The 12,883-nt window shown below is 37.9% G+C and overlaps 1 protein-coding gene across 15 annotated transcripts in view; it reads left to right on the forward strand.

The window, feature by feature from the left end:
• The window catches only part of ERICH1 (glutamate rich 1), a 90,265-nt gene that overhangs the window by 50,118 nt on the left and 27,264 nt on the right, over nt 1-12,883 (forward strand). For all 15 annotated transcript variants that reach the window (XR_001402577.2, XR_015802690.1, XR_015802693.1 and 12 more), the window contains 2 exons: nt 7,952-8,329; nt 11,043-11,237. Coding sequence is in view for 1 of the 15 variants with exons in the window: in XM_014869535.2 (XP_014725021.2) it covers nt 7,952-8,329; nt 11,043-11,237 (573 nt within the window). In the remaining 14 variants the exon portion in view is untranslated. The remainder of the gene's footprint in view (nt 1-7,951; nt 8,330-11,042; nt 11,238-12,883) is intronic.

A 12,883-nucleotide genomic window follows, 5' to 3' on the forward strand; every position in this document is an offset into this window, starting at 1 on the left:
ATAGTCTCATATAGGGAAGTTTCATCCTCCTTGCTTGCTTGTGTGTCCGCCCTCCTCTTTTCACGTTGTTTATGCTTAGGGCTTGAAGTTTAAAGATACTGTCCTTGAGTCCCTAGGTGGAATCGGACTGTTTTGTCTTCATCACCCAAGCACAACGGAAAAGCACATCCAAGCAGAACAGAACAGAAAACTTAAAACTTAGAGGTATCAGAGAATCCCATGATGCAGCTCTTCTTGGCTTTTCTGAAAGGATATGTGAAATTGCAGTGATTTAATAGTTGTGCAACAAAATAGATTTATAAAATAAAGTTACAAGTACCAGGTTTTATTCACCTAAACTTTCTAAAAGAATTTAAGGAGAAAAATTCCTCATATTACTGACAGTGATGCATAGGTACTTGCTTTTCAAATTGCCTTGTGTCAGAGACTTTGAGGTTAAATAGGTTGAAGGCAGTTCAGCACAAATTGTGATTCAAAATAATATTTGTGGATGCTTGATAACCTGTGATCTGAATGGGACAGATCAACAGAAGATTTGCAAAGGAGAAGTATACAAACATCTTGGAATCCTTGAAGATGTAGAAAATACATGGATAAGGATCATGCTACAGCTGATGTGGTTTCTTTGAATTTCCACCAAGCTTTTGATAAAGGCCCTCTCCAAAGAGGGCACATAGACATAACATGAAAAATGAAGCCCCACATAGATGAAGAGAATGCAGCAGTTCTCAAAACAGAAGTCACAACTGGAGGCTTGTGTTCAATAGATGTAAGAAGGTAAGAAGAATGAAGTGATATCAGAAGTTTCCTGATGGCTACATGGATATCGACTGCACTAAAGAATTGGGTGCAATGTAATCCCAGATTGAGTGATTTGTCAAAAACACCTCTTAGACAAGTGATCTACTTAGGAAAAAATAACCAGTCAAAATTTACCTGCAAAATGGTGAGCTCAGAACTGACTGTGTTACCAAGCAGAAATAAGATTTTACAATGCGACAAATAACCATGAAAACAGCATTTTAGCACTCAGCAACAATCAAAAAGCAAAATTATGGCAATTATTAGGGTAAAAAGTGCAAAAGAGCTACCTCTGTGTAAGTCCACGTTTTCTTGAATGCAATGTATGGCTACTGTTTGATACAGGATATTGAAGTAGGTGATTGTTTGTGACCAAGTACAGTTTGTCCTATGGCAGGAATTTGACTTAACTTATGAGTAAGAGAAATTCATCTGTATATACAGTCAGGTGAACATTTATGATTGAAGACTTGTGCAGAAAGTGGTATCTGACTTTAACTGATTATTTTTATTAGCATTAATTGTATTTGCTTAAAATCTAGAAGGTAATTCTCCTTTGTGCTAGGTAGCACTTATGCAATATTTGCCAGTTTTAGGTGAATTCTTCATTTGTCAGCACACAAACATAGTATGAATGAAAACATAAAGGACAGTCCCTATCCTAAACAGCTTCCAGTCTTTTTCAGTTTTCTACATTGCAACTGTTAATAGAAGTTTTAAAGTTTTTAAATGGTTTCACATTATTTTAAGCAGTTTTCCCAAAAAAGAGTAACGTCATTTTGTGTGCCTGAGATCTTACCAGTATTGCTTTTATTCTAATGAACCATTCCATTTTATTGCATTCACCAGCCACAACTTTTCACTCTTGGTCAAATTGCAGCTACAAATATCTTAATTGGCACTAAAAATAACATTCAGTTTTTCCCTTACAAGATCCTAAACCAAGATTAAACTCCTCTGCTTTGACTGCATGGTACACCATGGAAGATTCATCCAGTATCAAGAAGAAAAGAGCTTAAACTGGGTGAAAAATCAGGAGGGCATATGTCCTTTCGTCTGAAAAAGAAACTAACCCAAAGCCAAAAAACCAAAAACCAACACAATTACAGATACGAGCAACATCCAGGCAGCCAAATGGGAGACTTGAACCAGAGAGTCAGCTGCCATACTTGAGTCATGATTATAAGGATTCCTAAAGCTGAGTGGATGTTCTTTGACTCTGTTTTCCTCAGTATGCTTTTCATATTTTTTCTCTGTTTTTTTTTTCCACCTGTTCTAAAAGTTTGTTCTAATAATATTCAGGGAATTGATTTTAAAAGCTTCCGAACATTCAAAAATCCCAGCTTGTTCTCACAGCCAATCTTCATTTTGCATACTGTGGAACTTTGTATCCCTTAGACTTGCAGACACCTAAGTAATCACCCTCCCATTTTTCATTGTTTTATAGGATGCTCACAATGTCTCACAATGTTTCCATCTGGCATTGTCTGAAGGAACTGAAATAGTAAAGATAAACTCGAGGAAGCTTATATTTTCCATCATGGAGTTGCCAGCAGTGTGTTCATGCTGATGGTTAGTCTGGGCAGGAGGAAGTCAGCTGTTGCTCTTAGCCTTTGTTAAGCTTCATATTGGATCTCTTTGTGTCTCCAGCTGCTCTGATGATGAATACAAAGTAACTTCCTAATATAATAGAACTCAATAAGTTAGCTTATTGGGAATCTTCCTGTCAATATTTTTTTTCTATTTTTCATTATTTTCTATTTTTCCTTGAAGATAGAAACTGGCTGCACCGACTTTTCATTGTCACAGTTCAGTAAGCTGTTTGTATAAACCGAGTCCTCTTATTTCATTTGAAGTCTCTTTTTAATGTATTTTTACCTCTATTCTGTTAAAGAAACATGCCATTTGAAAGGAGAAAACACTTAAATCTTTCAGATAAGATAGGCTATTAGAAATAATTATTTTTTTCTTTTAGTGCTCACTTACATTCTGAGGCTGCTCATTCCTACTTCCATATCATACTGTCAGTCAGGGTAGTGTGACTGCACCTGCGTGGTAAACTGCATCCAAAAAGGAATCTGTGCAAAAAAAAAAAAAAAAAAAAAAAAAAAAGAACTCTGAACATTCCCGAGGAAGAGGTTCTTATAAAGGCTGAAAGAAATGCCTATGAAATTATGTCTGGAAAATGTATATGAGCATTCCTTGTGACACTTGGCTCAGTCTAAAAGAGCACCAAGTGCAGACTAAACAGGTTAGAGTCAATTGCTCCTGGGTAATTGGATTATGTGATCAATTAAGCAACTTGTGGAGCAGAGGTAGGTCTTAGGAGGGAGAGAGGTGACGGACCAATATGGAAGAAGAGAAGAATCATCAGATCTTGTGGAATTGGAGCAAGCTGTAGCTATAGTTGTGGCTAGAGTTAGTATTAATCCTCTCATTGTTGCTTAAATACTTACTCAGCATATTGAGAATGCTTGCATAGTGTATATTCCCTGCATTTTTAGAATTACTTAGCTTTGACATAACAAATCTTTTCTGTCAGTGGGAAAAATTATTAGAACCAGATTTGTATCTATTGAAAATTCATCAGGCCTCCCTACTGGCTTGAAATGTAGAGAATCATTCAAAAGTTGGGTCTCATTTGGGATTTTTTATAAAACAGTGGATTTTGTTAATTAGTAAAAATCATCTCATGAGCAGACTCATGTTAAGAAACACCTTCCTGTGTACTAATATTTTCTATAAAAGAGGCTGATTCTTCTCAGGTGTTGCAAGCATCTAGTCAGAACTCATCATCTTGATTTCATTTGTGGTTAATGGAAGGTGGGAGAGAGAGAGAGATTAAGTCCTTGGGTTGCATTTCCATCCCTGCTGGCTTAGGATGAGATAAACTGCTTTCTGAAGAAGAAAGTGTCTTTTGGGTTATCAGAGGGAGCATAGGTCTAAGTATGCTCTAAGTATTTTCAGTTAGCTAAAGCTGTGGGTGGCAGATCCCACTGAATATGTCACTTTTTAAGGTCATTGTGTGGGCTGTGACATAAACTTTGTTGTTTATGTTTTTTGTATAACTTCCATTTATATTTTAGCATGGCTGTTGTAATCAGGTAGCCTTGCTGGCCTTATAGGCAGGCAGTTCTCTTGGCTCCTCTGCATGCCACATGCATGGGAAATCTGTAGCAAACTGTACCATTGGTGAAAAAAAGGTTTTACTTTCTTCTATTAGCTTGTGAAACAGCTCAGATTAATTGCATGTCACCTTGAGGCAGAAATTAAAGTCTATTTTGTTACTCCTTCAAGTCAAATCATACAAATCTTTTTGGAGTCTTTCTCTGCTAACTTCTGTGAGGTCCTCCTTTTGCTCGCTAAAATCTTACTGCTCTAGAATTATGCTAAGAAACACAGCATTACAAGCTTGAACAGTACAATAGCTTTATATAATAGCTTTGGAATATTTTTCCTGTTATTTTCCATCTCTTTTCTTATGTATGCAAACAAGGTGTTAGCTGTTATGATCACTGATACCAACCGAGCAAATGTTTTCACTGAGTTTTCCATGCTGATGCACAGGGATAGATAGCTTTTGTTTTTTTCTGAGCTGATAACAGCTCACGTACCCCTACCAGTGAGCTGTTCAAATTAATCCCTTTTGTGTGCATTGCTTTGCATTCGTAAGCATCTAATTGTATTTGTTCCTGATGTTGAATCACTGGTAGCTCCCACACATGGAACAGTAGATACCACACAGATACTAGAATACAGGGCAAAGGATGGCCAAAACTGCTAAAGGTCTGCCACTCTAGCTCCTCAAGAGAACTAGGTAGAGTCTTTGTTTCCTGTGTTAGAGGAAAGTCAACACAGTTCTGGTTTCCTTTCAGTCAGGCATTTATCTTAATATCTACACATGGGAAGACCATATTCATTCTGCCTTTTGACAGCTTCACCGTGGTCTCTTCAGACCTTCTGCTGTCCTGAGCTACTTAGGATAAGGAAACTTTTGGATTTGACCCAAAACATTGGTTATCTTAAGCCCTGTCTTGGCTTCTACCCTGTTTTTTTTCAAGTAATTTCAAACCAAAGAAGGGTGCTTGGCTGCACACCATGCTGTAGTTTCACTGAGATTTGGGGGTCTCAGATGCTTGAAGAGCAAGTTAGGCTGCTTTGCTGAGAGCGTGGATTAAAGGGGTATTATTAGCAAACAGTGCTGTTCAGGTTAACAGTGGGCTGAGAAATTTTGCAAAACAATGTATATATATTTGCAGTGAAATTCACGTATTTTAATACAAATACTTCCATGAAAATCCAAATTAGATCACAAGATAAAATGCTGATGTTTTGTTTATAGCATCTTTCACCATTCAGATCTGCCTTCAGTTCTGATATTTTATTCTTTCAGGATGACACAGACGTTATTTTTCCCACATCCCATATGTCCAAATCACATATAAAGATATTTAGCTCAAATACCATGGGTGCGAAACATTCCACACTGTGGGTCTAGGGTGACGTTTGGTGTGTCTTAAATGTGCTGTGGTGTTCAATTACAATACAGCAAATTTATTTTTATGCAACCTTCTTCATTGAAAATATGGAAAATTGCTTTGCAGTGAGTCATCTGACAACTAAAGAACTAAAAGTCTGTAGTGATATTTAAAGAGAAAGCAGCTCAGAGCTGACAGAGTTCAAGACAGAAAAAGAAACAGAAATTAAAGAGAGGGCCTCCAACCATGGAGAAAATAGCGACAAAGACTGGTTAGGGGGAGGAGTGATGAGAAAGCCAAACATGCTGAGAATGTCTGAGACAGTTGAGGAGATTATGCATATCATTCTGGAACAAGTATTAGGCTTCAGATGTCTCTCCTGTATCAAAGCAAGGTTGCTTTGACCCTAAGAAAATGATGTAAATCCAGATAAATAGGAGTACTAGGCTCAGGGCACTGTAAGGAATTTAGAAGCATGCAGGTAGGGGTTTAGAGAAGGATTAATGTCTTAACTTTCTAGAGCAAAATATTAGAATGTGGTGTTTTCACCTTGGCTGAATGCCAGGCATCCACCAAAGCCATTCTATTATTGTCCTCCTCAGCTGGACAGGAGATAGAAATTACTAAACGTTCACAAGATAAGGGCAGGGAGAGATCACTCACTCATTGCTATCATGGGCAAAACAGACTCGGGGAAACTAACTGAATTTATTACCAATTAAAATTAGAGCATAATAGTGAAAAGTAAAATCAAATCTTAAAAACACCTTTCTGTTCTCATCCTCTACCCCCCCATCTTCCCAGGCTTAACTTTATTCCCAGTTCTCTACCTCCTCCCCACCAGCAGTGCACTGAAATGGGGAGTGAGGGTTACAGGCTCTTCATCTCCTCAGGGAAAGGAGTCCTTCCCCTTCTCCAGTATGGGGTCCATCCAGTATGGAGACAGTTCTCCAGCATGAGTCCTTCCCACAGACTGCAACTCTTCATGAGCTGGTCCAGCATTAGTCCTTTTCCACAGCATTCAGTCCTTCAGGAACAGTTTCCTCCAATGTAGGTCTTCTGTGGGGTCACAAGTCCTGCCAGCAAACCTGCTCCAGTGTGGGCTCCTATCTCCACAGGGCCACAGATTCTGCCAGGAGCCTGCTCCAGCGTGGGCTTCCCATGTGGTCACAGCCTCCCTCAGACTTGCACTTGCTCAGGTGGAGGGGCCTTCACAAAAGGAATTCTGCTCCTCCATGAACCTACATGGGCTGTAGGAGCATAGCTGCTTCACCTTGGTCTTCACCACAGACTAGGGGAATCTGCTCTGGCACCTGGAGTGCTTCCCTCTCCACTGACCTCTGTGTCTGCAGAGTTGTTTGTCTCTCCTGTTCTCACTGCTCTTCTCTAGTTGCAATTGCTTCTGCACAATAACTTTTTCCCCTTCCTTTATATGTGTAGATAGACAGATAGATGTTATCTCAGAGGCGTTACTGCCATCACTGATGACTCGGCCTTGGCCAGCAACAGGTCCTTCTTGGAGCTCTGCTGGACATAGGGGAAGCTTCTGGCAACTTTTCACTGAAGTCACCCCTATAGCCCTTGTGACCAGAATATTGTTATGCAAAGTCAGTACATAGATGAAAATTGGCATTCTGCAATCCATGATGTTTAAATGTGTGAGGATTTTATTAGATCATGAATGAGGGAATTCCAGTTAGTTAGATGGCAATTACTATAGACATGAATGTTGACGTCAGCAGCAGTGCACTCAGAGGGAAGATGGGTTTCGGCCTCTGGTCAGATCTTCCTTGGCTGGTGCTAGAGGGGCTCATCCTCAGAAGTGAGTGTGTGGGAGGAGTAATCAGTTCAGGGTCAGAGATTACTTTAAAACTCGGGCTTAAGATCTGAGTAAAAAAGCACAAACACTGTCTTGAAGAGCAAGAGGGACTTATTTCCTGTGGCATCTGAGGCTTTTGAAGAATTAGGTAGTAAGGAAATTATAATGTAGCAAGGGAACAGCAGAAGCAAGACAGGCTGTTAAAGAGATTAGAGATTACTTACAAGGTCACCGCTGCCTTGCATGCTTTTCCTATAAAGTTGATGTCCAAAACTGAACTAGCAGTAAGATACCCCAAAGGAGGAGAATGTTGAAGGAGGAGAAAAGAGATGAGTCAGAAACTGATGCCTGGTGTTTTTAAAGCACAGCACTGTCATGAATGGATATAATCAATATAAACACTATAATCTTTCATTGTAAATGATGTACATTCTTCTTATGTCCTTGGTCAAGTCTACCAAGTGATGATATGGGACTCTTTGGGGAGCTCTCTCATGTAGTGTCACCCGGTCTGCCCATACTGTTTTTTGCTCTGGGGATTCTTTTAACCTCATACTGTATAGGACCATAAGAAAGTGCCTTAAGAAAGTGAATGAGATGTAAAGTATGTAGCATGAAGGTGAATACAGTCTTTATTGAAAGCAGAAGGGAAAAAAAGCTTGTCTTTGTAATGAATTCAGAAAAGTTGACTTTGACATTGTAGTACTGAAAGACATTCTAAGCATAAAAGTAAGGTTAGAGCCACTCAAGTATCCCAGAATTTGAAGGGTGTCATATTTCATTGTATGCAGTTCTAAAATGCTTATTACAGATCTTCTTATTTACAGCTCTCATGTCTCTTTTGAATCCACAGAAGAGGAATATCAAGGGCAAACCAAGAGAAAGCGCATTCGAAGGAAGAAACAAAAGAGCAGTTTACAAATCTCTAGTAATTTACATGGAGAACAAACAGATTTGGGAATGCAAGCAACTGTTGTTCAAGATAATTTACAGCTGCAGCAAACAGACAGTCCCAAAATAAGCAAAAACAAAAAGAGGAAAATGAAAAAGAAGCGACAGAAAGAAAAAAAGAGAGCAGCTGGCTTAGTAACAAAAACTACCAGTGTGGATTTTACATACCAGCCTGACAAAAACAACAAAGAAGAAGCAGCAGGCTTAAAAGACATAGGTGAAAAGGCAGATAGCATTCTGGACTTCCTGCAGGCAACACAACAAATTTACTTTGCTGACAGTATGTACCACTCTTTCTCCTTTCTTTTTATGAGTATTACCATGCAGGGGAAAATGGATATGCATTTATTACTGCTGTAAAATGGGACAAATCTACTAAAGAAGTGTCTCTATTGAAGAGAGACATGTGAGAAGAGGTAAGGCATGTGAGTACTTAGTATTTGTCCCACTTTCTGGTGTGTACATGAATATGTAAGAATCACTTAAATAGAAAAAAACTGTGGTCCTCTGTCTTTAAAAATATACGTGATGTTCCTTGCTCTTCTCTTAAACATTCCAGTGCACTTGGGACAAGTGGTTAAAATTCTTTTTCTCTCTGCAAGCAAACACCCAGAAGGATTACTTGCTTTCAGAGAACTTTAGATAAGGGCAATTGCTATCTTAAACTGCTTTCATGCTTAGTATCTCTGAACCAATCTACTTTTCAGAATGTTCTGCTTCCCAGGAGATTTATTTATATTCTATAAGGAAATCTAGACAGACAGCATGTGAAGGAACAGGGAAGATACTATTGGCACTGAGAAAGTATATTGGCATAAAATGATTGTGAAAAAGATGAATGGGAACTGATACCCAGTGCATATTCCCTAGTACTTTTAAAATAATTTCATGGATTTATCCCTAATGGCCTACCCAATGTTCACTGGTCACTGTGGAGCTGAATGGCTTACCTACCTGTATTAGTCCATCTTAAGGCAGAGCTGTTAGCTTCTAGTACCATAAAATTCATCATTTGGTTACAGAATTACTGTAAAAAACCTTGTTAAAATGACATCAGGGATTTCATGTTAACTTTTTCAAGATTTATACATAGAATTTTCTTTGCTTAATGTTAAATTCTCCTGCTGCATCAGGTCTTCATACTAAGCCTAGCATTTGAAATCTATGGTACTTTCTGGCTAAGGTATTTCCATCACCAAAATTAAGAATTTTACTACTTTGCCATATGGCTAAGTAGTATGGCAAGCTAAGCTACTTGCATTTCCTTTAGTGGGACTCCACAGTGACTAAGCAAGATTGCAAATTCTTCAAGTTCTGCTGTTAATACATGACCCAGAACACAAACCTGATGAATTGTCCAGAGCTGTGTTGCATGTTGATTTTTAAGAAAGAGTGTCCTTGAACTTCCAGCTTTTCTGCAAGTCAAGTTCAGGTTTTGGCAGTTTTTGACAGACTGACTGGCTCTAGTTTCAAACCAGCAGATTGGAGTGTCGAGCCAGTGAGGACCTTGGAATCCACAGAGAGGAATTCTTAGGTGAAAGGAATTTCATCTGCAGATGAGATATCACATCTATAAATCAGAGTGTGACTAACTTTCTTCTTAGGCAAATCCCAGTTTATATATAGATCTGACATTATGTTATTTTGCCTTTTCCAGTTGAATGACTTTAACACTCCCTATTTTTTTAGATAAAATTGGAAGCCATTGCTTTTAGCTGCATTTTCAAATGGTCACATTGGATTATACTCCTAGTACATATGTTAAAAATATGAATGGGGAAAATTCTGTACTTCTCAGGTGTCTTGCTGATAAAAAACAGAATTTAAGGGAGTCTGGTTAAAGGGACATACAAGACACTGGAATGGAAGAGTGAATTTATGGTTGAGTACTGTATAGACAGTTGGGCATGGCTGAGCTGGAGTTCATTTGTGCATAGCAGCCCTCACTGTGCTTAGGAAAGATGTTGATAACATACCAGGGTTTTGGCTACTGCTGGCCAGTGCTGGCATCTTACCAGTGCCATCTCTACCACAGTCCGCTCCATCAAGGGGCTGGGAATGGGCAGGATCCTGGGAGAGAATACAACCAGGCCAGCTGTCCTAAATTAACCAAAGGGCTATTCCATGCCAGATGACATTAGCTCAGATATAAAAGCTAAGGGAGGGAGGAAGAATGGGCATTCATTCTTTTACAATGTTTGCCTTCCAGAGCAGCCACTACATGGGCTGAAGCCGTGCTTCCCAGGAAGTGACTGAACATTGCTTGCTGGTGGAAAATAGAGAATAAACCTTTTTTCGTCTTTAATTATATGTGTGCAAACATCTGCTAGTTTTGATTGGGGTTTTGTGGTTTAGGGTTTTTTTAGCAAACTGCCACATCTCAACCTATGAGGTTATTTTTATTTCATTTTCTCTGTCCTGTCCCGTCCCACTGGGAAGGAGAGTGATGGAACGTCTTGGTGGGCACCTGGCATTCAGCCAAGGTCAACCCATTACAACAATATATGTCTTTCTCTGCTGTCTTACATGCTGTAATACTCGTTTTTTAAATGAAAATATAAAGGTGCAATACCAAAGTAATTGTTTGCCTCCAGAAGTACTTTGCAGTAGTTACACAAAGTTGTTCACTTCTCCAAATGTGTGTGCAGTTTATAACATATAGTGTGTAGGAAGCAAAAACGCAGTGCTTTGGCCACAGTACAGGTTCTTCTTCACACCTTCTTTCTCTGCTAACTTTGAAAATTTGATTCTTCTTGCATTCCTATCATTATGAATCCTATTGTCCTTTTTACTTACTGATTTTTGTAGTTTTTGCTTTATCATTATTTTAATATTTAACAAAAAATGTTTAACAAGCTGCTCTTTAGTACCTGATATTTGATTGTCATCTGTACTAAAAAGGAAGATGCTGTATTAGTAAAAAAAATTATAATTAGGAAAATTCTCTGAGTTCACTGAATATTTTTAACATAGTTTTCTAACTGTTTTTGCAGAGAAATCAGAATGCAGAAATGCTGCTGTAAATTCAGCAACTGCCCAAGAGCTCTTACAATGTCTTGAATTTCGCACCATCTCTTCCTCAGATGTGGCTCATCTACATCGGCTGAAATCTCTTGTATTGCTACAGGATATTGAGAGATTCAAAGATGCTTTGAAACAATTCCAAGAACAATCTATGATGTCTCCTGGTAGGTACTCACTCATGTTCATACACTGATACTTTTGCATGAATTAAAATTCAGACCACTTTATTTTTTTTTAATTAGGAAGCTGTAAATAATGATATAAGTTTATGCTTACACAAGATATGAAATTCACACAAAAAATATAGTGATATCCCTATTTCCCATTTGTTTACAATCAATATAGAAGCTTTTCTCACTTTGCAGCAACTACAGAATACAAGATAAGTCAGGAGTTTAAGCCAATATTTTTAAATTCTGAAGTGTTTTAAGATTTAATGATATTTAAAGCATATTTTTAATACATTCCCATGGTAGACGTTTTAAATTGAGGGAATTAACTTGTTTATCTTGGAGATTTCACTCCTCCAGCTAAGGACTAATTTTACATGCATATGAATCAAAAAAACTCATTATTTTATTTTTTCCTGGTCACCACGTGGCTTCTTTAATACACAGCCTTTGCAAGCTAAATTTTGATTTACAATTTTGGGGTTTTTTTAAATATCAACATCTGGTTTAAGTTTCAAAAAAATATCAATATCTGGTTTAAGTTTCAAAAAAATACTGTTGATAATGTAAAAATTTGAAGTTTCTCTTTATAACAGATTAAATTCTGAAGTCATTCATAAAAAGAAAAATTACTGTATTACTAATTTTTTTTTCGTGCCTGAGGGACAGGCTCCTTCTGTTCTCTGTTATAACCCCTGTAATTTTAGTAGAATCTCTTTTTGTACAGTTAATAGTTCTTCAAGTGAATGTGGGATCAGCATGTAGTCCACATGAGGTATAAGGATTCATTTTCCACGTAGTCTTCATTTAAACAGTCGTTGCTACTAGTCATTAGAATTTGTGTTGCAGCATTGGATAAAAATCTACAAGATGTACTGAATTTTTCTTGCCTCCCAAAGAATTTAATGAGAGATGAGAGCACTTGGCTACAGCATGAGAGAATCTTAACTATTTTAGATTGTACTCTTAAGTCTTTTGAAGAGAACAGCAGAGATGGTAGCAGTGTGGTAACAGTGTAATTAAGATCATAGCCATTGGAGGCTTAGCAACAGCATTCAAAGAAGAGACGTGGTTGTAACTTCATTAAATAATTTACAGCATGATAGCAGCTAAAGATCCTCATCCTAAGACTGGAGCCCGCTGCATGCTGTGTGTTGGACAGAGAAAACTAAAAACTGCCTGTGGAGTTCAGATCTGAAACATTTTGAAAAGGATGCTCTTAGAGAAGTACATATGTATTATTTTAAGGGTAGATACGCAGTGTGACAACCCTTAAGGTTCTGATGGATGTGAAGTATTCACATATACATGGAATTAAATCCTTCTGTACATTTCAAGCCTACAACCTCTGATCTTAATTATAATCACATTGTCTCATTGGATGTAATACATGTATGCAAACCAAGAACAAAGCAGGAATCATGGAAATGGTATTGCCCTTTATTGAATGAACTAATTCAGCTTTTCTTGATTAAATCCAAATGGAATTGAAGTGACAACATTCAGGATGTTCTTTACAGGCCTTATGTAACTTTTATACAATACAGTTGGAGTTCTGTTGGGTTTTGCAGCCTTGAGACAAGTTGCTTTGTTTACTTTTGTATAGCAGAAATATCAAAATTAAGAGATAAAACAGAAGC

Source organism: Sturnus vulgaris, chromosome 3 (genome assembly GCF_052056855.1).
Source record: "Sturnus vulgaris isolate bStuVul1 chromosome 3, bStuVul1.hap1, whole genome shotgun sequence".
NCBI lineage: Eukaryota > Metazoa > Chordata > Aves > Passeriformes > Sturnidae > Sturnus > Sturnus vulgaris.